Source organism: Cotesia typhae, unplaced genomic scaffold (assembly GCF_013202065.1).
Source record: "Cotesia typhae breed Kobodo isofemale line unplaced genomic scaffold, CoteBio_Ctyphae contig_43, whole genome shotgun sequence".
NCBI classification, from domain to species: Eukaryota; Metazoa; Arthropoda; class Insecta; order Hymenoptera; family Braconidae; genus Cotesia; species Cotesia typhae.
This window is the reverse complement of record NW_027423752.1, coordinates 843,442-870,001: the sequence shown is the minus strand read 5'-3', so window position 1 is coordinate 870,001 and position 26,560 is coordinate 843,442. Positions and strand designations below refer to the sequence as shown.

Below are 26,560 nucleotides of genomic sequence, written 5' to 3'. Positions count from 1 at the left end.
ATATTCATAATTAATAATTATTTTTAAGAAGAAAACTTAATTTTTCAGATGATTTCATGCGTAATTGTTCATGCTGTTCTTTCGTAAAATTTAGTGCATCATTAACACGATTGTTGAAGAATTTGTTTAGTAATTTTCTAATTACTTTAAATCGGCATGCATATTTTAGTGTAAATCTACAAAAAAAAATTCCTTAGCGTTTTTTTAAATTAAAAAAAAAAAAAAAATAATAAAAGAAATGATATTAAACTTACTTCAACAAGTAAAATCTGATCCAATCGCCGTAAGAAAGAGTGGAACGTAACCGTGGCATGTCGATGTTCATTAATTCCATGACATACAATAGACTTATTTCATAAGATATTCCTGAAATATAATATTGTATACCATCGAATAAACATCTGATCATATGTTCCCATTCTGGAGATATGTCACGTAAATTAGGTTTTACCCATTCATTCAAATAGACTTCCGAACGTTTTTTTATGTCTTCAAATGATCCATTACAAAAACTGAATCTAAAAATAAGTATTTTAAATAATTCTTCTAACAAAATAATTATTTTAAATGTAAAACTAAATTATTATAAAGAAACTTTAACAAAAAAATTCCACATCTACACGGAAAGAACAAGATGACACTGAATATTATCCCAGATTATAATCAGTGATATCTGTAATGAAAAAAAATTTTCAGATAATAGCTAGTATAATTCAGATTATACTGGGTGATATCTGGATTATAATCATTATAATCTAGATTATACTCATTATAATCTGGATTATACTCATTATAATCTGGATTATACTCATTATAATCTAGATTATACTCATTATAATCTGGATTATACTAGCTACTATCTGAAATTTTTTTTCACTCGGTATAATCTGGGATGATATCTAGTGTCATCTTGTTCTTTCCGTGTAGAAATAAAAAAAAATTTTTATATGCAAATTTAAAAAACATTTTTTTTTTTATAATTAATTTTTAATAAAAATCCAAACAATTGTCAGATGTCTGTTGACCTCAGTATAAAAAGAAATTTATTTAAAAAAGTCTAAAAAAAATTGCATTCATAATTTTTCAGAACTTCCAAGGAAGTAATTTTAAATTAATTTTTCTTGCTATAATTTAATTATTAAAGAAAATCTAAAAATTGTCAGATTTCTTAATTTTAGAATCTTTTTTTTTTTTTTTATAATTAGTAAACTAAAAAAATTTTCAAATATCTTCATATTTAATATTTAATATGACATTAATTTAAATTACGCATCTTCAATGCCAAGAAGATAACCGATGCCTTTCCAGACATAACAAAAGTCATCTAAATTTTCATCAGTAGCATTATGAATACCAAAAGCGGTGGGGAAAGTAACCACTACACAAACAAACGACCCTTGTGTCAGAGCCATTTCACCCTGATTAAGTTTTTTGAGTCGTACGGGGCCCAGAGCTTCTGTCAAAAACGGACACTATCCAGGTAAAGCTACAGGACACGCTGACCGAAAGTCTTCCAACAAAATATCTCTCATCGGTGACCAAGAATTTTTAATAGTCGTACCTTTGTCTACCGCTTCATCAGACATGGCGTGTAATTTATTTCGAATCATAACGTGCATTTTTCGCACTGTTTTTATGTCATTGTACGCTTGCGTGTCCTTTGTCCATGGATCGCTTGTGTACCAGCTTCTAAACTTCGCAACAGTTCCCAGGTATCTTAAATTAAAATTACATATAAATTTTTAATTAATTATTATCTCTCAATGAAATTAAAATTAGCAATCGATAAATCATTTTCTAATTTTTTTTTTAACAAATAAATTTGTTCCAAAAAATTATTTTTTAAAAATTGCATTTATGATTTTTTTTAAATTTTTAAATGTCAATTTTTTTTCTCATTATTTTATCAATTAATTTGTTACAAAAATTTTTTAAATGATTAAATATTTGATGAATTAATTATCTTTACCTCTTAAATGCAGTGTAGGGTTCTGATGATCTTCCCGAAGCAATCATGGGCTTGAAACCGTCCTCAAAAGAATAAATACCAAACAAAGTCAAAAGCGCAGTTGCCATAACTCCCATAAGATTATCTTGAGCAAATTTTTGACCTCGTAAAAATTTTTTGCGATCCAACAATTCAAGAATTTTGTCTACAGATATCCCTGAATCTCCATCGATAGTCGAACCAACTGTGATTGACAGCAAAGATTCCGGTAAATGCGGAAACGCTTGATAAGTTCATTGTTTAATAAATTTTCGTTTTGCTTTAGAGTTCAATTTTTATAAATATAAAAATAAAAAATATAAAAAAATAAAATAAAATTTCTATTAATATAAAAATAATAAAATATTTGAAGAATTTAGAAGTTAAATTTTTGCATCTTCCGAAATTAAAATATAAATCACCTGATTGTAATATTCAATCGATAAATCAATTATATCGCATTACAGATGCCATAAGAGCGTATAATGAAAATCCAATTTTTTTTTAAGTCCAAAAAAATTTTTTTTTTAGGGAATTACTTATTTTTATATGAAACGTGTAAAAATGTAAAAAAATTTTTTTTTTCCAACTAAAAATTTTTTTGGACTTAGAAAAAAAAAACAGAATTTTTATTATACGTCCTTGTGGTTCCTGGGTGCCATAAAAAAATTCTAATAATTAATGGGAATTAACTTAGCACATATTTAATAATTTTAAAAATTTTATCACAAATAAACTATGGCAAAAAAAAATTTAAAAAAAAAAAAAAAATTGACAATTTTTTTTTTGCATTTCTGTAGAATTTTACGTTTACTTCCTTTCTGGAGCGCGATATTTACTAAGACATGAATAACAGTTCTAAAAAATTATAACAAAAAAAAATATTTTATACCGCGACGAAAAATTTATAAATAGAAAGAAGCAGTACAAATAAAAATGATAGCTCAAAAATTTTATACTGCGTAAAAATATTTTCAGTTATTCTATTAGATCTTACAGAAGCTAACAATTTCGAAGATTTTTCTTGTAATTTGACATGCTTTTCATTTGAAAATTGCAATGCATTGTCCATAGTTGTATTCACTTTAGCATTCATGAATTTTCTTACTGCAGAAAATCGCAACGCGTAGTTTATCATAAACCTACAAAATAATAATTTTTATTTTTTAACTTTCAATATTATAAAATTAATATTTTCATAAAATGAAAATACAAATAACTTTACTTTAGAAAATAATGGCGAATCCAATCACAATAACTGAGTAAAGAGCGTAACTGCGGCATGTCAATATCCATTAATTCGGCAAAGTAAAAAATACTTCCTTCAAAAGAACTACCAGAACCAGTAAAATTTTCAGCGCCAGCAATCATGACTCTTATCATGTGTTCCCACTCTACAGTCAATTCACGCAAGTTAGGTTTCACCCATGCGTTCAAATAATCTCTGGATCTTTGTTTGATTTCTTCTAAAGTTCCTCGGCAGAAATTGAACCTAAAAATTCATTATAATTATTATAAATTATTTTTTCTGATTTCTTTCAATATTCAAAATAATTTATAATTTATAAATAATTAGATGAGTTGCTTGAAAAATAAACTAGGCAGAAAAAATTATTTAAAAAAATCTCATTTATAATTTTTCAGGGCTTCTAAAGATGAATTTTTTCAATAAAATTTTCTTGAGTATAATCCAGATTATAACGAGTATAATCCCTCTGAAAATTATAATGAGTATAATCCAGATTATAATGAGTATAATCTAGATTATAACAATTATAATTTAGATTATAACAAGTATAATTTAGATTATAACAAGTATAATTTAGATTATAATGAGTATAATCCAGATTATAATGAGTATAATCCAGATTATAATGAGTATAATCCAGATTATAATGAGTATAATACAGATTTTAATGGGTATAATCCAGATTATAATGAGTACCATCCAGATATCACACAGTACAATCTGGATTACAATGAGTATAATCCAGATATCACGCATTATAATCGGAATTTTTTTTTCCCCCACAGATATCACTGATTATAATGTGGGATGATATCCAGTGTCATCTTGTTCTTCATGTGTACCCTCTTTCTTTCTTATATTTATTGAAATTCATAGTTTTATAATATTTTTGAATTGTTGCATATTTCCGATTGGTGTTTGAACTTTAAAAAAATAAATAACTTTTTTTTTTAAATCTTACTCATCTTCGATGCCGAGAAGATAACCTATACATTTCCAAACATAACAATAATCTTCAAGGTCTTTATCAGTGGCACTATGGATGCCCAGAGCTTCAGGGATGAGGATTATTAAGCCAGCAAATCCGCCTTGCGTCATAGCCATCTCTCCTTGATGCATTTTTTTGAGATTAACACCTGGAATCTTCATCGTAAAAGGACACTGCCCTGGTGATGCTGCAGAGCAAGCCGATTTAAAGTCTTCCACCAAAGTATCTCTTGTTGGAGACCAAGGATGTTTAATTTTCGTTGCTTTGTTCGTTTCTTCTTCAGTCATGGCGGTAACTTTGTTCCGTATTATTTCATGAACTCGCCGTACTGTTCTAATGTCGTTGTATGCTGGCGTTCCTTTGGTCCAGATGTCGCTAGTGTATACCAATTTCTGAATCTTGCTCCAGTGGATAAGTATCTAAAATTAAAATCAAAAGAATTGATAAATTATTTATTTATTTATCGATTTATTTACTGATAAAAATTATTAATTTACAGGAAAATAAATACCTTTTAAATGCGGTATAAGGTTCCGATGACTTTCCTGTTATTATCAAAGAATTAAGACCTTCTTCAAACGAATAGAGTCCAAACAAAGCGAAGAGTATAGAAAAAAATACCCCAAACAGATAATCTTGAGCGAATTTTTGTCCCCGCGCAAATTTTTCTCGATCTAACCACTCAGGTTCTTCATCAATGGATCTTCCAGAGTCGCCATCAACTGTCATGCCTACTGTCAATGTAATTAAAGATTCTGGTACTTTAGGAAATGCCTTTCGAGCCCACTGATGTACAAGTTCACTTTTTTCTTTTTTATTCAACTCACTCCAATTTAATGGAATTTTAACTTTAAACAAATCTTTTATTATTTCTTCAGAATATTTTATTTCTTTAAAAAAAAACTTATCAGATTCTAAAGCCATTTTTTATTTAAAGTCATTTAATAATTTTATTTTTTATATTACGAAGCACAACTCTTTACTACAACTTTAAACCACAAATGATATTCGAATGAACGTCAATTTTCTCTTTCGCAATTTATGATAAATAAAATCTTATCTTTGCTGCTCTCAGTCATTCACGATAAATAAATTATTAATTCAATAAAAAATATGGTAATAATTTTATTAAAAAAATAAACGACGAGATGAATTAAATAGATAATTACCACTACGTAAGATTTTTTTTTCTTCTTTTTTATAGTCGATTTCAAGAGCTATGGAACAGGAAAAAAAATCAACTTATATAAAATTCATCAAACAACTAAAGACTGAATGAATAAAATATAATTGCTTTGGTAGACGGAAAGAACAAAATTACACTGCATATTCTTCCATATTATATTTAGTGTAATCTGTGGTGAAAAAAAAAACTCAGATAGTAGCTAAAAAAAGCCCAGATTATACTACATGATATCTGGATTATACTCATAATAATCTGGATTATACTCATTATAATCTAGATTATACTCATTATAATCTGGATTATACGCATTATAATCTGGATTATACTCGTTATAATCTGGATTATACTCATTATAATCTGGATTATACGCATTATAATCTAGATTATATTTGATATTATTTGAAAGTTTTTTCCCCACAGATCACACTGAGTATAATATGGGAGGATATATGGAAGGATAATACATAAATTATGTTCTTTCCGTGTAGACTATTTATTCCATCACTTTTAAAATAAAAGTATAAAATACAAAAAACAATAATACAGTTGTCCACAAAAAATCAAATACTTTAATTTTAGACAGAATCATTGTGCTGTTATTTTTAGAAATGGCAGATTTCATAACTTTGTCTGATTTTTCTTGTAATTCTGCGTGTTTTTCACTAGAAAAATTTAACGCGTTGTTTAGATCTCTGTGAAATTTCCAGTTTAAGAATTTCTTCACTTGTGGAACGCGCATTACGTAATACATCAAAAACCTGTCAAGTGGTAAAATTTATATTTTTAATTTTAATTAATGAAGTTTCTAAATTAAATAATTTATTTGTATTTTATTATTTTTACTTGGCAAGCTTGTGTCTGATCCAGTCAGAATAGCTGAGTAGAGAACGAAGCCTTGGCATTTCAATATCCATCAACTCTGCGAAATACAACAGACTCACTTCATAAGAAATATCTGTGAAATAATATCCAGTGCCAATAGTTAAGCATCTCATCATATGTTCAAATTCTGGAGTTATGTTTCTGAGGTTCGCTTTTATCCAGAGGTTCAAAAAATCTCTAGACCTTTGTTTGATGTCTTCATAGCTTCCTCGACAGAAATTGAACCTGGAATTATTTTTTATTAGATATTAAAATAATTATATTGAAATTGAGAGACATCTGATAATTCATAGAGTTCTTTTAATGATTAAATTCTTTATTAAAAAGTTATTAAAAAGAGTACCCACACGATTTTTTTTATATATTTTATATATTTCAAAAATATAAGAAATATCATATATATGAAATATATGAAAAAAATGCTTGTAGGTACTCAAATGAAAGGTCTCAATGAGCCAAATATCAAGGTGAGCTTATATCTCAAAAAATGTCAATAATAAAGAAATTACGTTGTATTTTGTCTACTGATGATATTTTTAATGATATAAGCTCATCCTGATGTTACACTCATCGAGACCTTTCATTAATTTCTTGGCACTTACTCATCTTCAATTCCAAGCAAATAGCCAAAGCACTTCCATACGTAGCAATAGTCCTCAAGCTCTTGATCAGTGGCACCATGGATGCCTATAGCTTCCGGACAGAGAACACCCAAACAAAAAAACCCGCCTTGGGCGCAGGCCATCTCGCATTGATGCATTCTCAAAAACTGTACGGAACTTTTAGACTTTTCTGCAAAAGGACACTGTCCAGGTAAAGTAACAGGACATCCTGACCGAAAATCTTCTAACAATACATCTGTTGTAGGTGACAATGAGTTCTCTATTGTTGCAGCTTTAGTTAACTCTTCAGCCGACATGGTATTTGCTTTTCTGCGAACAATCACGTGACCCTGTCGTACAGCCCTCATGTCATTGTACGCTGGAGTTCCTTTGGTCCAAGGATCGGTAGTATACCAATTTCTTACTCGCTTACCCGTTGATAAATATCTAAAATATTATATTAATTATTTTTACAATTAAAAATAATTATTAAAGTAAAATTAGCAGAAAAGTACCTTTTAAACGCCTTGTAGGGTTCCGATGTTTGTTTGCTGGCAACAAGAGGCTTGAAGCCTTCTTCAAACGACATAGAGCTGAACAAAGTCAGCAGCACAGAGAAATACAATCCAAAAATATTATCCTGAGCAAACTTTTGACCCCTCAAAAATTTTTCATGGTCCAGCCAATCAGGTTTTTGATCCATTGATATTCCAGAGTCGCCATCAACTGTCAACCCCACTGTCATCGGAATCAGCGAGTCAGGTACGTTAGGAAAAGCTTCACGGGCCCATTTAAGCAACAGTTCACTCTTTTCTTCTTTTTTTAATATTTTCCAATCTGGAGGAAGCTTCACGTTGAATAATTCTTGGATTATTTCTTCAGAATATTCGGCCAAGATTTTCGGAGAAGAAATCTCCGGTTCTTTCGGCGACATCTTTAATAATTTTATAAGTTTTAAGGAGTAATGACATAAAATAAAAACACTTATAGAAACAAACTTATCATTGAAAATAGTGTAATATTTTTAGAAATGCACTTGGGCTTTTATATTTTTCATAGCTCTTGATAAATATAATCTAATCAAGTCTACAGTTAAAATTTGTGTGAATAATTTGTTATTCATATCTGTTTAATTGATAAAAATTACACTGATCACTTTAGACATACATGATATCAAATCTATCCAATTAATCATTTTTATGATATTCAATCAGTTTAAAAAAAAAATTATTTCAATTAAAATTACTTTTTTATACAAAAAAATCAATAATTAATTTTTTAAGATGTAAAATTAAGAAGAATATCAAGAGTTAAGGTAGCTCACTCATAAATGCAAAATTTTAAGAAGTTTTCGAAATTTGAATTATGGGATGACATTAAAGTTAGCTGTCACTTGACAATTTTTTTATTTTCTTTAACAAAAAAATTATTTTAAATGCAATGTAAAAAAATTGCATTTTTAATTTATTAAAATTTCTACAAGCCCATTTTTTTAATAATTTTTTTTTTACTATAATTTATTTGTTAAAGAAAATTAAAAAATTGTAAAATGACAGATAAATTTAATGTCATAATATAGGTAGGGGAGAAGGGGGGCAATTGAACCATTCGAATTAAAAAATTGAAAAAATGCTTCATGCTCTTAGAATTAGATTCTAATATGTTAAACTCGGATATGATCAAATTTTGAAATCATTGCGATGAATAAATTTTGAAAAATTGAGATTTTTTTATTTTTAAGCATGTAAATTTTTTTTTCGGCTGGTGAAAAATTGTTTAATAATATTTCAATTTTTGAATTAATTGATAAAGTTTGAATTGTAGTCGTTGTATATACTTATACTTTATAATAATCCTCAACTTTGTTTATCCACTTTTATAATTTAGATGAAAAATATGAAAATATATCATGTAAGCAAACTATTCGTAACGTGATTGGACAAATATATCATAAGCATAAAAATATATGCAAATCCTAAACTCAGGCGCGCGCAAATTTAAATTCATGCGCGCGCAAATTTGAATTCATGCGCGCGTAAATTTGAATTCTAGTAGTGATGTAATAGTTTATTTATTTATAATTTACTATTAATTGTTATAAAATTATATGGGGTCAATTGAACCAGCAGTCCCGGTGACGATTGAACCATACGGATAAGCATGAAACATGCGCGCGCATCTTGTCTCTACGTGAAAAAACTCAGGGAAATAATTTAACAATTTGATGAATTGAATTTATAATAAAAATTATTTTAAAATTTATTTTTAATTTATTTAATATAATATCTGTGCATTAAAACTGTGCAACAGTAATATTACCAAGTAACAATTAATATATTATTTCTTTATTGAAGAAGACCCTGTCATCAGACGATCACAAAGAATAGCCAGCAGAAATAATAATGTAACTTTTAAAATACCCAACTTTGTTACCACAATCTACGAGCATTCATTTTTTATATCAGCTATACGGCTCTGGCAAGATCTACCTCCTGAAATTATAAATTCTCTTGGCCTGGAATCCTTCAAAACAAAAGTATTTGATTTTCTTATAAATCTCGAATAATAACATAATAGTGAGCTGGTTAATATGATTAAAAACATTATGTCTACTTGAAAATTATACAAATTCTGTACTTTAAATTATCATGCAAATTTCATATTTCCCTTATGTATATATTAGCTGTACTTATGTGAATTATAATTTTATGTATATCATTTTTGCCATCCGGCTTTGTGCTTTGGCATTTAAATCTAATAAATAAATAAATAAATATTATTTATTAAAAGTTTGGGTTTGAGTTTTAAATATATTATTGGTTCAATTGCCCCCAAGCAGTGGTCAATTGAACTATTCGACGCGTTTGGATAAATTAATAATTTTTTAAAATTCTACTTGTTAATTTGAGACCAAAAATTTTTATCATTATTAAGAAAAAACTCAGCATCTTTTTCTCAAAATTTGAATGCATGATGCAAGCTTTTAATTGCAATGATTTCCAATCTTATGAATTGAAGACACGCTTTGCAATCTATTGAACCTATAAAGTATTTATTATTAATAACAATACCAAGTATCAATTATCTGTTGTTAGATAACTCACCTTATGTAAGTTATTATCTCGATAAACAACAAATGTAATCATAAATGATATCTCAATTTTTTATGTAACTATTTTTAAACTTTGTCCCCACTTGTTTTATTCGTTATATTAGCTTCTGAATTTAATTCTAAATTCCTTTCAAGATAAATCTCAACCAATACTTTGCAAAGTGCGTTAAAAAAATTTTTCTTGCTATTTTTTTCAAGATTATAAATCGTTACAAAATGAAATTTATTTAACAAATGAAGTCAAAAAATGACTGAGTATTTCTAAATGGATTAACTTTATATATATTGTAACCTAAAATAATCTAATCATATCAGGGTATTAACAAAGGATTAATTTTATCATCGATTAATTTATAACTTATGCAAAGCACTTATTAAGAATTGTACGTCGAATTTATCCGAATCGAGTAAGGAACGTCGTGAATAGTCGTATTATTACATGACTTTTTGGTTCTTTTTACGACGTCATCCAGCAACTGTTTCTTGTACTCCATCCATCTGTAAAAATCAAACAGTCAATCTAAATTGAAAAAGTATCAGTTGAAAAATCAACTGCATTACTTCTTATTTGTAATGAACTGTTGAAACAGTTTATCTCTCGTTGGGTACTTTGAATTCATAAATACTTTGACTCGCTGCCAAATATTTGCATGATTGTGCTCGAGCAACCAGTAACGGGGAATCAATAAACAGCGTACTGGTGTCGTTGATACTATCCGTCGATTTCGCATTTCTTCACCTTTGAAGTAAATTATTTTTAATGTCATACAATAATAATTTAATTATATTGTCTGTAAAAAGCTAAAAAGACGCATTGATACAGGTTAGTAGGGCACACGAAAAAAAATTTTTTTGCTATTTGTTTTGAAATTGTTCAAAACGCAAAGATCTGTAAAAAAAATTAAAAGAACGGTTCACCCTAACAGCCATCCCAGCAACTTCCCCCTTATTCCATACTTAGGCGCTTAAAATTGCACTAATGATGTTTTTGAGCTCTTCAAGCTCAAAAATACAATTTATGTGTTATTTTGCACTCTTCGAGCTCAAAAAATTATTTTTAAAATTTTCAAATTGCAATAACTTTTGAATAAATCAACTGATTTTTACGCGGTTCGCAGAATTCGATGCAGCTTTTTCAGATTTATGGAGAATTTTCAAGTTTGAATTGATAATACTAAAAATTTCGAAGTAATTCCAAAAAAACACTTTTTTTTTTCGGTTTTCTTTCATTCACGGTATCTCTCAAACAAATTAACCGTTTTTGATCGGCTTGGCAGTAATCAACGTGGTTTTTTTATGTTAAAAGCTCATTAGTTTTTGGAATCGATCCTTAAAGCCGTTTAAAAGTTATTCCAAAAAAAACAACGATGGAAAAAATTTTTTTTGTAGTTTTTTTGAGATTTCTCAAAAATCTACCGGTCTGACTCAGTTCAAATCTAGACATACGGACATCAATCGATACAAGACATCGAATACATTCGGGGAAGCTTCCTAGGACCTTAAAACGTCAACTTCCGTTGAAAACTCAATTTTAAAAAAACGCGGGAAAACCAATAATTTCCCAACTTTTGAAAATTTTCAATTTTTTAAGCGAGAAGTTAAAAGTTTATAAGCTCTTTTAACTTTAGGTAATAAAATTTTCAAGTTCTTCAAGTTAAAAAGGCACATAATTGAAGACATGGGCTTTTTGGCTTTGGAAAATAAATATTTGATTTTTTAGTATAGAATTTTTATGAGAATGTCTAGTAGGTGATTGGCGATAAAAAAAATAATTATGCGCTCTTTTAACTTTTGGTACGCAATTTATTATGATTATATTTTAAAGTTTGTAACTAATACTTAAATTTCAAAAATTGCAAATGTACAATACGTACCAAGACCAAAACAAGCGCCACGATGGAACTCACAAATTTGAATAAAAATAGTTCGAACTGCTTCTGGATAAATTTGGTCCGATAAAATCGACGGTTTACGCATCAAAGCTGTTGTAATGTCCGTTATTTCATGCCACTGGTTTACCTTTAGAATAATTTGAGTAATTAGTTTGCTAAAGATTTAATCTGCGAACTTTCTGAAAATTTCAGTGTAAACTTTGTCAAACCACGAACTTTACAAAGGTGAAAACTTAAATAGAGAAGTACCTTTAATAACTTAGTTAAATTTACGATATTAAGAGTAATTATTAATTAAAATAGTTTAATACTCACTACATCTTGTAATGTTGCGGTAATAGTACTGTCTCGGTCACAGTCCATAGGATTTTTTATTTTTTGTGACAGCAGTTTTTTCGTAAATTCTTTAACCTCCGGAATTTCTTCAGGCTTGTTCTGTTTCAAGTTCATTTAATTAGAAAAATAATATTTCAATACTTTTATAAGATAAAAATAGTTATGGTACTGAAATTAAGAGACATTGACAATTTTTAGAAATTTTTTACTCAGTAATTAAAACAAGAAAAATTTATTTAAAAAATTCTATGTTTAGAATATTTGATACTTATTTAATATTATTTTAGCGTGCAATTATTCATATTTAATTAAAAAAAAAATAATTTAATATTATTTGATCTTCCCATTTGACATGTTAATCAATAAGAAATATTAATGAAAATTTTCTTCTATTTTTATATTTAATTTTTTGGAGCAAGAGACAAATTTTCTCAAGACAAGAAAATTTACTTCTATCAAGAACTAAACTTTTTGGAGCAAGAGGCTTAATTTTCTCAAAATAAGAAGATTTTCTTGACTTAAATAAATTTTCTTGGATTAAGAAACGTATTTCTTAAAGTAAGAAAATTAATTTTGGTGGAAAAAGTGAAATTTCTTGTCAAAAAAAATTTTTTTTCGCTCAAGAAAATAATTAGGAAGAAAAATATTTTCTTGGCTCAAGTGAACCTTTTTTTCTGTGTATTTTTAATCATTGAAGCTAAATTTGAGTTCCAAGTTCTGAAACCAACCTCGCTATCTATCAATGATAAAAAAAATTACTTTAAAATAAAAAAATCAGAAAAATATTTTCTTGGTTCAAGTGAACCTTTTTTTTTTTTTGTGTCTCTGCCAATTTAAATTTTATAAATAATTTACTAGAAAATTAATTTCTCCATTTGATTTCCGGCTGAGTCTTTTGCTACTCCTTCGTGGTGTATCTAATTTATCCGGATTGTATAACTGATACGTAATTTTGCCATAATTTTTCTCTTCTAGTATGAGCATATGTTCAATTACCCGACATATACCCGACAATACGAAGTAGACGTAGTTCACCATACCTTCGCCGTCACCTAACAAAATCTGAAAATTAATTTATAAAAATTAATTAAAATCAACAAATATTATAATCATCGATGTAAATAACTACCTCGTTGGCTTCAAAGTCCTTTATTTTACTTAAAATGCAGCATTCTCTGACAGTAGTGTCATCCCAAGACTTGAAATAATTAAAATTAACCAACGCATCTTCCAAAATTGTCCAGTTTTGCAGTAAAATATTTTTTAACAGTCGGTCAAAGTCGGTTTTATGAAGACAAAACAAATCTACAGCCGCTAAAAATTTAATTTATTTGGCAACAAATTAAATAATTGAATAAAATTTTTTTTTTTTTTTTACTAAAATTAATATTAAATTTTATACTTTTTGTGATAATAGTTGTTGACCGTGAAATTGAATGTAAAAGCGCTACTTCACCAAACATGTCACCGGGCCCTAAAATTCCTGTATGTATTTCTTTCATATCTCCTTTTAATTAAAAAAAAAAAAAAAAATCACTTTAAATTAATTATTGAAACATATTACAATCTTAATTAAAAATACACACCAGTAATGTAATCCTTCTCAATTTTCCTCAACTCGACCTCTCCTTGGACAATAAAATACATAAATTCCGCGGGATGATTCTGTTTGACGATAACACGCTGGGCGTTAAAACGCTTGTAGTAAACAACTCTGGCAATCAGTTGCCGCTCTTTATCCGGATACTTTTTAAACGCATTGAATTTTTTAATCAACTGGACTATGTGAACTTTATCCTGTTTGTTTCTTATATTAGGAGATGTCAAAAGAACTGACCGGTCTTGGATACTCAGAGACTTTTCTTCTTTAAGAATTTCGTTGTCTTCTTTTTGCAACCAGTCTTTGTATTCAATAACTAGTCTCACGGCAGCTCTGAATAAATATTTTCCTTTTAGTTTTACCTAAAATAAATTTTTTTTCAATTCTCCGTTCAAGAATTTTTACAATAATTGAATTACTAGTAACCTTGCAGTCACTATGTAACTGCTGTGACTTGTGAATTATAAATAAATAAAATTTTGCTTTATTAAATAATGACTTTTGTTAAATTGCACTGTACTTTCTTAAATATTGACGTTTTTAAAGATATAAGCTTATCCTGGAGTTACACTCATCAAGAGCTTTCATTTGAGTACCCACATGCATTTTTGATATATTTTTCATATATAAATATATATAATATATATAAATATATGAAAAATTGATGTGGGTACTTAAATGAAAGGTCTTGATGAGTGTAACATCGGGATGAGCTTATATCGTTAAAAATATCATCAGTAGACAAAATACAAGGTCATTTCTTAATTATGTATCTAGAAATAGAGAATTTTCGAATATATCATAAATACTTATTAATTTTCATTTCTTAAACTCGTTTTTTAAAAAAATTCAAAAAATTAGCAAGTGTTTGCTAATTTCAGGGTCATAAAATTAAAAAAAAAATTCTACATCTAGAAATTAAAAACAATTATAAGTAAAAATTTTTAAAAGGATTTTTTTTTTATCATAATTAATTTGTTATAAAAATTTCAAAAATTGTCAAATGTCAGCTGATGATTTAAATGTCACATCTTATTTTTTAACACAAATTTTTTACAATTAATTCATATGCAATGTCACTAATTTAATTTTATTTTAATTTTCATTATTTATATTTAAGTTCTGTTGCAATAAATAAATAAATAAATTATTCACTCCAACGGGTTTTTTCTTCTTCAATTGAACGTAACTCAATGACTCTTTAACAGTAGCCTTTTTTTGATTCATACTTAAATTTTGTACAATAAAATGATATAATTAAATTACTTCCCTCTAATAATAAAAATCAAAACGTCAACACTAAAATTTAAAGGTTACACAATATTTATCGATCAAACAAAAGCATGAAACGTCACTTAAATTTATTTAATGTCTAACAAATACATTAAAAATACAAAAGAAATAATTTATTACACATTAATTATGGCACTTATTATTATGTAAAAAAATACTTAAATTCACAGCCAATTTTTCGTAAAATTAAAATTTAAAAAATTTCAGAAAGAAATTTAACTTTCCACATAATTAAGCATTGCACGCATAACATCACGAGTCCAATTATTTTATACTGAGAAAAAACACTAACATCTAAATATTTTTCATCTTTTTTATTATTAATATTATTAAAATTGTTATTATTATTCTTTTGAATTACAGAAAGAGTTTTCGAGGACTTTTTACGGAGTTCGGAGTGTTTTTCCTCGGTGAACTTCAACGCGCGGTCTATGGACTTGTTGAGACGTGAGTTAAGGAATTCTTTAACTCGAGGTGAGCGAGTGGCGTAGTACATTGTAAATCTGTAAATAATAATAATAATAATTATTATTATTGTTATTAATGTTTATTTTTTTTTATTTGCAAAATCGTGATTTATATTTTCATTAATATTTATATAACTTACTTGGTAATGTTGAATTTGAAGCGATCGTGGTAGCTGAGTGACGAGCGTAATAGCGGCATGTCGAGATTCAGCAGCTCCGTAAGATAGAGTAGACTTACTTCGTAAGAGCTACCAGGAAAATAATATTGCATACCAACGGTAATACATCTCATCATGTGCTCCCACTCGGGAGTTATATCACGCAAATTAGGTTTTACCCATTGGTTTAAATAATCTGCTGAAAGTTGTTTTATTTCTTCCAGCGTTCCGCCGCAGTAGTTGAATCTGTAAGAAGTAATATTCATTATTTTTTTTTTTTATTATCATTTTCCGGGAAAATATTACGAGGTTTTTTTTTATTTAAAGAAAACTAATATCATACTGATAGAAGAAGACATTAACTGTCAGTAAATTAATTAATTTACTTATTTATTTTAATATTTTTTAATTTTTTAGAAAAAAATTAAATTTAATAATTTAAATTATTAACTGTTAGTAAATTTATTCATTAATTTATTTTATTAATTTTTAACTTTTTAGAAAAATTTTTGAGAAGAAAACTAAATTTAATCATTTAAATTATTAACTGTCAATAAATTAATTAATTTATTTATTTTATTATTTTTTAACGTTTTATAAAAATTTTTGGGAAGAAAACTAAATTTAATGAAAGCTCTTAACAAGAGCTTTCATTTGAGTACCCACATGCATTTTTATATATTTTTCATATATAAATATGTATAATATATATAAGTATATGTAATATATATAAATATATGAAAAAATGATGAAGATACTGAAATGAAAGGTCTTGATGAGTGTAACATCGAGATGAGCTTATATCTTTAAAAATATCATAAGTTCCCAAAATACAACGTCATTTCTTAATTATTGACATTTTTAAAGATATAAGCTCATCCCGATGTTATCCTCATCAAGAGCTTTCATTTGAGTACCCACATGCATTTTTATATATTTTTCATATATACATATATATAATATATATAAATATATGAAAAATTAATGTGGGTACTCAAATGAAAGGTCTTGATGAGTGTAACATCGGAATGAGCTTATATCTTGAAAAATGTCAATAGTTGACAAGATATAAAGTCATTTCTTAATTATGTATCTAGAGATAGAACATTTTCGAATGCAGCCAAATTTAACCATAAAAACCCATGTTATCATATAAATACACTGGCCACAAAATTTTGCTTATTTTCTTAATAATATAAATAAAATCAAAAATTTTCAGATAACAATTTTTTTTTCTATTCAATTCATAAAAAATGTCAAAATAAAATATTGCACTCAATTTTAATTAAATATTCATCAAATGATTTAATCTCAAAAAAAATTTATCAACATTTAATACAGCTAATTAAATGTCAACAAATCCTTCCATCAGAAAAAAAAAAAAAAAAAAGGTAAAAACAAAAGCGATAAAACACTTACTCGTCCTCGATCCCGAGTAGATATCCGATCCCTCTCCAAACATGGCAGAAATCTTCCAGATCTTGATCAGTGGCTCCGTGGAGCCCGAAAGCCTCGGGATAAACAACGGCTAAGCAAACAAATCCACCTTGAGTTACCGCCATCTCACCTTGGTGCAATCCTTTGGGTCTCACAGCTCTTACAGTTCCTATTGAGAAAGGACACTGTCCTGGCTTCGCTACCGGACACTCAGCTCGGAAATCTTGGAGCAAAATGTTCCGTGTTGATGACCATGGGTTGTCTATTTTTCCCGCTTTGTCTATTTCTTCATTGGATATCGAGCTCAATTTATTGCGCACTATTGTGTGCATTCTCCTTACTGTTTGAATGTCGTTGTATGCTGGCGTGCCCTTGGTCCATGGATCGCTGGTAAACCAATTCCTTACTCTCGCTCCAGTCGACAGATACCTGCATTGATTTTAAAGTTTTTTAAATAATTATATTTTTCTTTTTAATTTTTATTTTAGGAGTTTTTATCATTTTTAGAGTCACTTGATAATCAAAACTGCTTAAGACACTGTATCTCCTAAAATATTGAATATAGCTCCATGAAACATAAACATTTTTTGTAGGAAATTTTCTAAGCTACAACTTTGGATTCTTACAATTTTTCCTAAAATTCATTATTTTAGGAGTTATGAGCATTTTCTCGAACAACTAGTCAATAATTAGATATTTAATTAAAAAATGTTGTTCTTAAATAAAAAAAATAATAAAATTAAAAAAAACACACCTTTTAAACGCAGTGTAAGGTTCCGAGGACTTTCCAGTGACAATCATAGGCTTGAGTCCATCCTCAAAAGAAAAAAGCCCGAACAAAGTGAGCAATTGCGAGAAGTAAATCCCAAACATATTATCCCTGGCAAATTTCTGTCCTCTTCTGAATTTCTCGCGGTCTAACCAATCAGGGACTTGTTTCGCGGGTCTGCCACAGTCCCCATGAACCGTCCAGCCTGTGGTGATCTTCAGCAAAGACTCAGGAATATTAGGAAAACTCTCACGTGTCCACTTGCATATCAATTTTTTCCTTTCTTCATCTTTCATTTCTTCCCAATCATCCGGCAAATTAACATTTAATTGCTTAAAAAATTCCCTGATGACTCTGTCTTGTTCATCTGAGTTGATGTAATAATTTTTACCGCTAATTTTATCCCCGGAAAGTTGCGTAGTTTCAGTTTCGTTGGATAAATCACTAGATTGTTTTGTGTCGGCAAGCAATTCCCGGTCATTGCTCTCTGGGTGCTTCATTTTCTTTGCAATAAATAAATAATTCACCTATTTCTTCTCAAAGTTTTTTTTTTTTTAAACATAAAAATTATTAATTTGTAACATTAAAAATTATTTAATTGAGCAATCAAATTATTATCTTAATTAATTATAATTATAATTATCTTCTTTAAATATTTTTAAATAAATTTTAAATTATTTTAATTTTAAACTGTCAATTATTTGCACTTAAATTCATTTCTTCTTTTAAAATTACAATTATTCAAAAAATATTAAATGAAAATCAATACAAGCCTGCTAAACTGTACTAAAACACATTTCGCGTGCAACTGCAACAATTCTAGACTTCCTGCTATTCATATACGCGATAAAACCCCTCCACTCTCTTAATATCACGTTTTGCAAGCCAAGACGATTAGGAATAGAAGAAACAAGTTTTTTACTTCAATTATTTTTCTCAATGCATTTATTGTTAATTATTATCATTTTTATCTTTTTTATTTAAATTTGTGGTTTGCTAATTTTTATTTTAATTATTTTTTCCTAATTATCAACAAATAATTTATTAATTATTTTTTAGTGTTTCTATTGTCTGGAATTTAGCCGAATTTTGTAACCGTGATAAAATATACATAAAAATAAATAACTTCGTGAAGATAATGATTTTGCAGATTTTTTTTCACTTTTTTTATGATGAAAATACTTCTGACGTCATTTGAAATATTTTAAGTTTTTTCTGACAAAATTAAGAGTTTAAAATCAATAATAATAAAATTTATTTTTTTATGATTTAATAAATGAAAAATTGTTAAAATTTTTTTAATTTGAATTGTGTTTTAAATCTTGATCAAGATCATATTTACGGATCAAAAATTCACTAAAATATAAATGTGTACTTAATAAGACAACGTAATCATTATTTATTTTTTTGTTGAATTATTTTTATTTAGAAGAAAAATTAAATTTATTAGAGATAAAATCTTGAAAAAAGAAAATTATTTAAAAAAATAACTTCCTACATTAAAAAAAAAGACAAAAATTAGGATATATTTTTGCAATTGTAAAAAAAATATTAATTTTTTAATTTGAAATTTTTAAATTATTTATTATTATTATCTAGCAACCTTGAAGTCACTGTGTGACTGCTGTGACTTGAGAACTATAAATAAATAAAATTTTGCTTTATTAAACAATGACTTTTGTTAAATTGCACTGTACTTTCTTAACTATTGATATTTTTAAAGATATAAGCTCATCCTGACATTACACTCATTGAGACTTTTCATTTAAGTACCCACATCAATTATTAATATATTTATATATATATTATATATATATGTATATATGAAAAATATATCAAAAATGCATGTGGGTATTCAAATGAAAGCTCTTGGTGAGTGTAACATCGGGATGAGCTTATATCTTAAAAAAAGTCAATAGTGCACGAAAAACAAGATCATTTCTTAACGATTGATATTTTTGAAGATGTAAGCTCATCCTGATGTTACATTCATCAAGAGCTTTCATTTGAGTACCCACATCAATTTTTCATATATTTATATATATTACATATATGTATATATGAAAAATATATGAAAAATTGATGTGGGTACTCAAATGAAAGGTCTTGATAAGTGTAACATCAGGATGAGCTCATATCTTGAAAAATGTCAATAGTTCACAAAATACAAGGTCATTTCTTAATCGTGTATCTAGAGATAGAGAATTTTTGAATGCAGCCTATATACTTATCATCATAAATTGTCTAACGGTAAGAATGATATGAAACCTTGAAAAGGTACAAATTAAAATCAAGACCTTTTCAATGACACTATATTTCACTAAAAAAACTGATTTTTTATTATATGACTATTTTAAAGACAAAATTTTTTTTATTCTTTTAATAATATAGATTAATATTATTGTAAAATGTTAATTATCAATTAATATTGTTAATCTTTTTAAATTATAATTTATCATCATTACAAATTTCAATATTTTTAATTATAAATTGATATTCTGAAAAATTTTCAATTATTAATTAATTAATTAATTAATTAATATCACAAAAATTTTCTAATTATAAATTATCAATTACTGCGTTCCAGCAGTATTAATACAAAATATTCATTGAAAAGACACGCGACAAATATGACAGTGATGAGTAGTCACTATACAATACATTATACACATATGCAAGTTATTTTATTACATATCAACTGGTTAAAGTCCAGAACCAGTTGACCTCGAGTAGAATAATTATTCATATGGTTGTAATTTGTAGGATTATTATAATTTACTTAATCAACAGGTTCCACATCCGCGTGTAGGATATCCTCAATATCATTATTGTTATGTGTATCAAATTTTAATTTTTATTCAAAAATATCTAAATTGTTATTTGATCAAATTAAGTTTAAAATTTTGGGACGAAAAATCGGTCAAGTTTAAAATTTTTTTTTTTCGCATAAATAAATAAATTATTTCCAAGATTTTGATATTTTAAACAGTGATTAATTTATTTGTTAAAAAAACCTTGACTACAATTTTAAATAATAATAAAATTTATTGATAAAATTTTTGATTTTTTTTTTCTATTAAATTAGCAATTTATTATTTTTAATTATCAGAGCAAAATTTAATTAAATTATCTTTGAAAAATATTGAAGCAAAAAGAGCGCGGTTTTGTGAAAAAATTTTATGCAATATAAACATAAATTGAAATTGAAATAAAAACGGCTTTTGTCGCATTTAAAAGACTCGCGGGTCTTTAATTACTTCTGCAGCCTTATGAATTAATTAAAAAAAATAATTAAATAAAGTATAGCAAAGTGTAGATTTCTATGGAATAAAATACAGAAAAGAAACTTTATTAAAATCTAGAGGAATGAAATAAATAAATATAAAACTCTTCACCTCACAAGAGCCTTAGAATTTTTTACAACACCCCCTTTTTGTTAATTGCACGTTTTTATTTTATGAAAAAAAAAAATCCTTGGATTCTATTGCAATTAAACTTCCTGCAAGACAACCACGCATGCCTCGAGTTGTATGATCACACTGACCTTGGCCTAGTACGTAACCTAGGTAATGGTTCAGTTACTTTATAGGAAATATTTAATTTACCTTTTTAATAATTTAATAAATATTTTTTAATTTTAAAAAATTAAAAAATTTTTCTTTTTTCCGAATTTTAAATTTAAATTTCTGCTAAACTAGTAGTCAATTCTCTTATTTTTTTTTTTTATAATTCTAACTCCCTTATTTATTTGTTTACTTTCATCTCTATGATCCTTAAATTTGTTAGTTAATTCTTTATAAATTCAAATTTTTTTGAAATCAATATTACATTTAGTTTAAAATGCATAATAATGTAAATAATGTAAATATTCTTTTGTATATTTTGTCTTTGCCATTTGGCATCAGTCTTGGCATAATTATTACTAAACTAAACGGTAAGAGATGCAGAAATTTTAGTCTAAACCTTTATTCCAGAGAATGAAGAAGGTATTCCTTAATTCTCGTTTAAAAATTCGAAAAAATTTATTTTTTTGCATATTTTCATTGTACAATTCTCTAAAAATATGTTCTTAAAAAAATTTTTCGGAATTTGAATTATTTTTGGAGATACAGCTAAATTTAGTTAAGCGACTCCGCACGGAAAAAAAAAAAAGAAAACTCGAAAAATTACAGTATATAATGCAATGTCGCGCTTCGTGATGAAAACTGGAAAAATTACAGTTTCAAATGTAATTATTACAGATTTTATAAGAATTATACATTGTAGAATTTAATATTTACATTGAAAGCTCTGAATATTAAATTAAAAAATTGAATTTAAAAAACTGTAATTTTTCTAGTTTTGATTACGACGAGACCAATTTTACCGTATCTTTGATCACTTAGCTGAAATTTAGGATCTAAGTTCTGAAATAATTTTCTGTCATAAAAAAATCAAAATTCTGGGTTAAATATTGAAAATAAAAAAAAATTATATGAGAGCTTTTTTATAGAAAATTTAATTTTCTACAAAAAAATTTTTTGTCAATTTTTCTCTATCTTTAATCATTCAGCCAAAATTCGAATTTTAAGTCATGGATTAATAGTATATTACATTACAAGGGCAGAAAGTTTGAGATTTCTGCACTGCGCGCCATGATGCCCGAGGCGAAGCCGAGGGCATCACAGCGCGCAGTTCAGGGCTCTCAAACTTTCTGCGCGTGTAGTGTATACTATTTTTCTTGCTACCTGGTCGAAAGTACGGAAAAATGACAAGTGTGTACTAAAGATATTGATGCCTGCCCCGACATTTGCGGCACGAGCGAAGCGAGTGCTGCTGGTCGGGGGCAGGCATCAAATACATCAAATAAATAAAGGTATAGATTTATAAATTATAAATCAATACAATTTATACAAATTTTTATAAATACATACTTTATTGGCTAAATGAGTGTAGTCCGATGCATTATTTATGAATGCCATAACCTCGTCCCACGTCAAGACAGCAGATTTCTTCGGCTTATTTGACCTTTGGCGTTATTTTTAACTAGACCTTTTAATTTATAAAACTTACTGATATCAATATTATCTCTGGCATTCAGCGTCGATTTTAACATAGAATGAATACTCCACAAATTAGATGGACACAATTTTGTGGATAGACTTTTGAAATAAACAATTAAATTATTTTCCTCAGAATCAGATAAAGCACTTTTATTTTTTTGTAAGTATTATAGACTAGCGTATATTTATCAGCAAATTTCTTGGGTAAAGTGTCAGTTTGCACAATCAATTGTGCTTCCGCATCAAAGCCTCTGGTGACTTCTTCTTCATCGGTTGACTCGTCAGATAATTGGTGATGCATTTTTTTATTTTTATTATAAAATTTTAATCACAATAATTTTCTGAATAGAATTTACCAATAAACATTAGCATTAACTTATTGTAAACAAACTTTGAGGTTATACGAGTGCGAGTAAAAGTAGAGGTTGTGGATACGTGAATCGGGTCTTTGTGGTAGTATTGTAGAGGGAATTTCTCATGTATTGAGTGGCAGTGCACGCGACTAAGTTTTTACTCCCGCTCAACTAGATGGCGCGCGTACTGCTTGACCGAGGAATAAAAATGAATATTTCTGCCGCGATATCATAGCAGAAGCTACGTACTTTCGACCGAGGTAGTAAGAAAAGTCCTTTTTCTAACAAGAGAGTTTGCTCCAAAATTAAAAATTCAAATTTTTAATTAAATATTAAAGAAATGAGAAAATAAGAATTTTTTTAGGAATATACTATAAAAATATGCAAAAAAAAAATCGATTTTTTTGAATTTTTAAACGAGAATACTCCTTTAAAAAAAAACGCCCTATTTATCTAAACTATGATTAATTCAATGAATTAATTAGCATATTAAGCAATAACAATAATAATTAATTAAAAATAGCAGGTGTACATACCAAGAAGTTTATAGACGTGATGATAACAAAGCAACAGGGATGAAGCGAATGGTTAACCCCCGGGGGGTTGTTATCCCGTCTACAATGTATTTTGAGATTAAATTGAAGGCTCTCTTCCAACACAGCTTATTAGATGTTGTGTTAGTGAGTAGTTGCACTGTAACTGCACCTACATTTCGCTGTTACACTGTTATATTACTCTTACATTACATACAACATACAACATTAATAACCCCAAGTTTAGTTAACAGACGCCTTGCCTATTCTTTGGCTGTGCTGTGGATTCAGTTGACATCGATCGTCACACGTGATGACTAACTTATACGTAAATAAATATATATATACAGTGCAAAACCTGACCTATTTTGCACATGCGCATGATCTATGAACTTTGATAATGTTTTTATTTCAAACAATAAACAATTAATATAAAAATAATAAGAAGAAATCATCGGATTTATTTCTTCTTCTGATCAATGGAATTTTTCGTTTGAAATTATGATGCATAATTTATTTAATTAAAGATTAAGACTAATTTATTTATTTAAAGATTTAAATTGGCAAAGAACCAACTGAACAGGATACACGCGTCGGGAGCGGGCCAATCTGATCGCTTTTATTTGGGGGTACTGCGATACTCGTAAAACCAAGGGTCCGATAAATAATTCTCGTATGAATATGGAATGACTTGATTTTTTTGGTAACGGAAGTACCATCATTCAAATGCTGCCCTTTAAGATGGCGAATTAAGATAAAAAAAATTTTTTTTTTTTTGCTTCGGGAAAAAATTTTGTAATTAAAATTAAAATTGATTTGTGAATAAGAAAGTTACAGAGCTGAAAATTGTTATGTAGACATTGAAATTATTTTTATTTATTTATTTATTATTTATTTTGTTTGAATGCCAAGGCAACAAGCCGAATGGCAAAAAATTATGTAGGGCATATATAAAAAATATTAATTTAAATCAAATAAGTAATTTTGAAGAAATAATATACAAATCTATTTGCATTACTCGAGTGGTACGGAGGATTTTATACTAACTTTACCATCTCTCTGTAGCTCTACATGTAAGAAATACAATTTTGAAAATTAATTACTTAAAAACGGTGCGGTGAATTGATCTGAAATTTTGGTGGTGAATTATTAATGTAATTATCTTTTGATAAAAAAAATTCTATAAGTTTCTTGAAACATGCTTTTTCACGAAAGTGCAAAAAATTTTATATTAAAAATTTATATGTTAATATTTAATACTTTTTTGCGTTAATTTAACACAATAAATGTTGAATTTACAAAAAAAAAAAAAATGTTAAATTTTAACATAAAAATTTTTGACGCAATGACGCAAAATTTTTAACTGTGTACTACCTTAAGTAAATTGTATTTGATTCAAGAATTTTTCCTCTTCAAAATTATTTTACTTGGCTCAAGAATTTTTCTCTTGATTCAAGTTAATTTTTTAACTTCGCGCTAAAAAAATTGAAAATTTTCAAAAATCGGGAAGTTATTGGTTTTACTCCGTTTTGCAAAAATCGAATTCTCATCAAATTTCGACGTTCAAAAACGTCATAAGTGTGATTTTGAGCGCTTAAGTATGGAGTTAGCGGGAAGTTGCAGGTATGGCCTTTAGGATCAACCGTTTTCCTAATTTTTTTCAGTGTAACTGTTACAATAAGTTAATTGTTAAAGAAAATTACCGAAAGTATGTATGTCTAAGTTTGCACGATAAAAAAATTGCCGAGTGGATGATTTTTAATTAATTTAATCCCACACGGAAAAAAGTAAACTGTAATAAATAACAGTCGATTTATAATAAGTAATGATCAACTGCTAAAAATTACCACTTCAAACAGTAAAATCATTATTTTACTATTCACATTGTAAAATTGTAATATTTACAATTTACTCTTTACATGGAAGAAAATACTATTTCAAACAGTAATATTCGCCATGTAAATGTCTAAAATGTTTAAGTATAATAATTAACAATTCAGACTTTAATATTTATCATTTTGTACCTAAAAAATGATGTTATGATATGTAAAAAGTATAGAATAAAGTTAGTAAATTTCTAATACAAGCAACGTCAATATTTACAAAGTAACGCTAAAAATCAAACTGTAATTATTGACTTGCTTAGACTGGTAAAATGTATATTTTAAAAGTATAATTTTTACTGTTTGAAGTATTAAATTCTCCCAGAGTAAGACCCCCTTCTCTTTCATCTGAGTTCCCCTTCTCTTCATAATATGGACTATATATTGAAATGGTAAATTTTACTGTTTAAAACTGTAATTTTTAAAGATAAAAGAGTCGTTATTTACTATAGTGACAACTACTAATTACTTATTTTGGATATTAAATTATAAATTGTGGCTTTTATACTTTCTACATTAAGTTCTGTAATATTTACATTTATGCCACCCCGATGTCCGCTTTACTGTTTGAAACTATAAAAACTAACCGGAATCTGAGTGAATATTACAGTTTACTTTTTTCCGTGCAGGGAAGATTTTATTTCTACTATTGACAAAAAAAACTCCGCAAAGTGAATTTTTGATTTTTTTTAGTTGAATACACGGAAAAATTACATTACACAATGTAGAAGTGGACTGCCGTAAAGAAAACTGGAAAATTTACAGTTTCAGATTTCAATTATTACATTAAA

General features: G+C 27.5%; 3 protein-coding genes across 8 annotated transcripts; all 3 read right to left on the bottom strand.

Moving 5' to 3' along the window:
• Positions 1–41: 41 nt before the first annotated feature.
• Positions 42–5,420, bottom strand: LOC141528407 (uncharacterized). The gene is made up of 8 exons (XM_074244456.1): positions 4,736–5,420; positions 4,198–4,626; positions 3,213–3,479; positions 2,985–3,129; positions 1,970–2,267; positions 1,562–1,716; positions 255–518; positions 42–176 (listed from the first exon to the last, which is right to left on the bottom strand). Exons 1-5 carry the CDS (start codon positions 5,146–5,148, stop codon positions 2,154–2,156), a joined length of 1,368 nt encoding a protein of 455 aa, XP_074100557.1. The 5' UTR covers positions 5,149–5,420; the 3' UTR covers positions 42–176; positions 255–518; positions 1,562–1,716; positions 1,970–2,153.
• Positions 5,213–15,075, bottom strand: LOC141528305 (uncharacterized). Of its 4 annotated transcripts, XM_074244289.1 has the most exons (10): positions 14,990–15,075; positions 13,821–14,196; positions 13,637–13,741; positions 13,364–13,548; positions 13,090–13,296; positions 12,214–12,333; positions 11,881–12,025; positions 10,568–10,745; positions 10,394–10,504; positions 7,626–7,828 (listed from the first exon to the last, which is right to left on the bottom strand). In XM_074244289.1, the coding sequence occupies exons 1-10, from the start codon at positions 15,059–15,061 to the stop codon at positions 7,765–7,767; spliced, it is 1,563 nt and encodes a 520-aa protein (XP_074100390.1). In that variant the 5' UTR covers positions 15,062–15,075; the 3' UTR covers positions 7,626–7,764. The 4 variants fall into 4 exon arrangements, with proteins under 4 accessions (XP_074100389.1, XP_074100388.1, XP_074100386.1 ...); XM_074244288.1 differs by lacking the exons at positions 10,394–10,504; positions 10,568–10,745; positions 11,881–12,025; ... (4 more) ...; positions 13,821–14,196; positions 14,990–15,075 and adding exons at positions 5,213–5,289; positions 5,394–5,441; positions 5,979–6,168; ... (1 more) ...; positions 6,895–7,341; positions 9,999–10,383 and having other exon boundaries at positions 7,410–9,935; XM_074244287.1 differs by lacking the exons at positions 10,568–10,745; positions 11,881–12,025; positions 12,214–12,333; ... (3 more) ...; positions 13,821–14,196; positions 14,990–15,075 and adding exons at positions 5,476–6,168; positions 6,254–6,517; positions 6,895–7,341 and having other exon boundaries at positions 7,410–7,828.
• A 105-nt stretch (positions 15,076–15,180) lies between these two features.
• On the bottom strand, positions 15,181–24,084 carry LOC141528304 (uncharacterized). Of its 3 annotated transcripts, none has more exons than XM_074244283.1 (5): positions 23,890–24,084; positions 17,944–18,491; positions 17,172–17,618; positions 15,735–15,998; positions 15,181–15,630 (listed from the first exon to the last, which is right to left on the bottom strand). In XM_074244283.1, the coding sequence occupies exons 2-5, from the start codon at positions 18,456–18,458 to the stop codon at positions 15,321–15,323; spliced, it is 1,536 nt and encodes a 511-aa protein (XP_074100384.1). In that variant the 5' UTR covers positions 18,459–18,491; positions 23,890–24,084; the 3' UTR covers positions 15,181–15,320. The 3 variants fall into 3 exon arrangements, with proteins under 3 accessions (XP_074100384.1, XP_074100383.1, XP_074100385.1); XM_074244282.1 differs by lacking the exon at positions 23,890–24,084 and adding an exon at positions 22,872–23,352 and having other exon boundaries at positions 17,944–18,461; XM_074244284.1 differs by lacking the exon at positions 23,890–24,084 and adding an exon at positions 22,872–22,892.
• Positions 24,085–26,560: the final 2,476 nt, after the last annotated feature.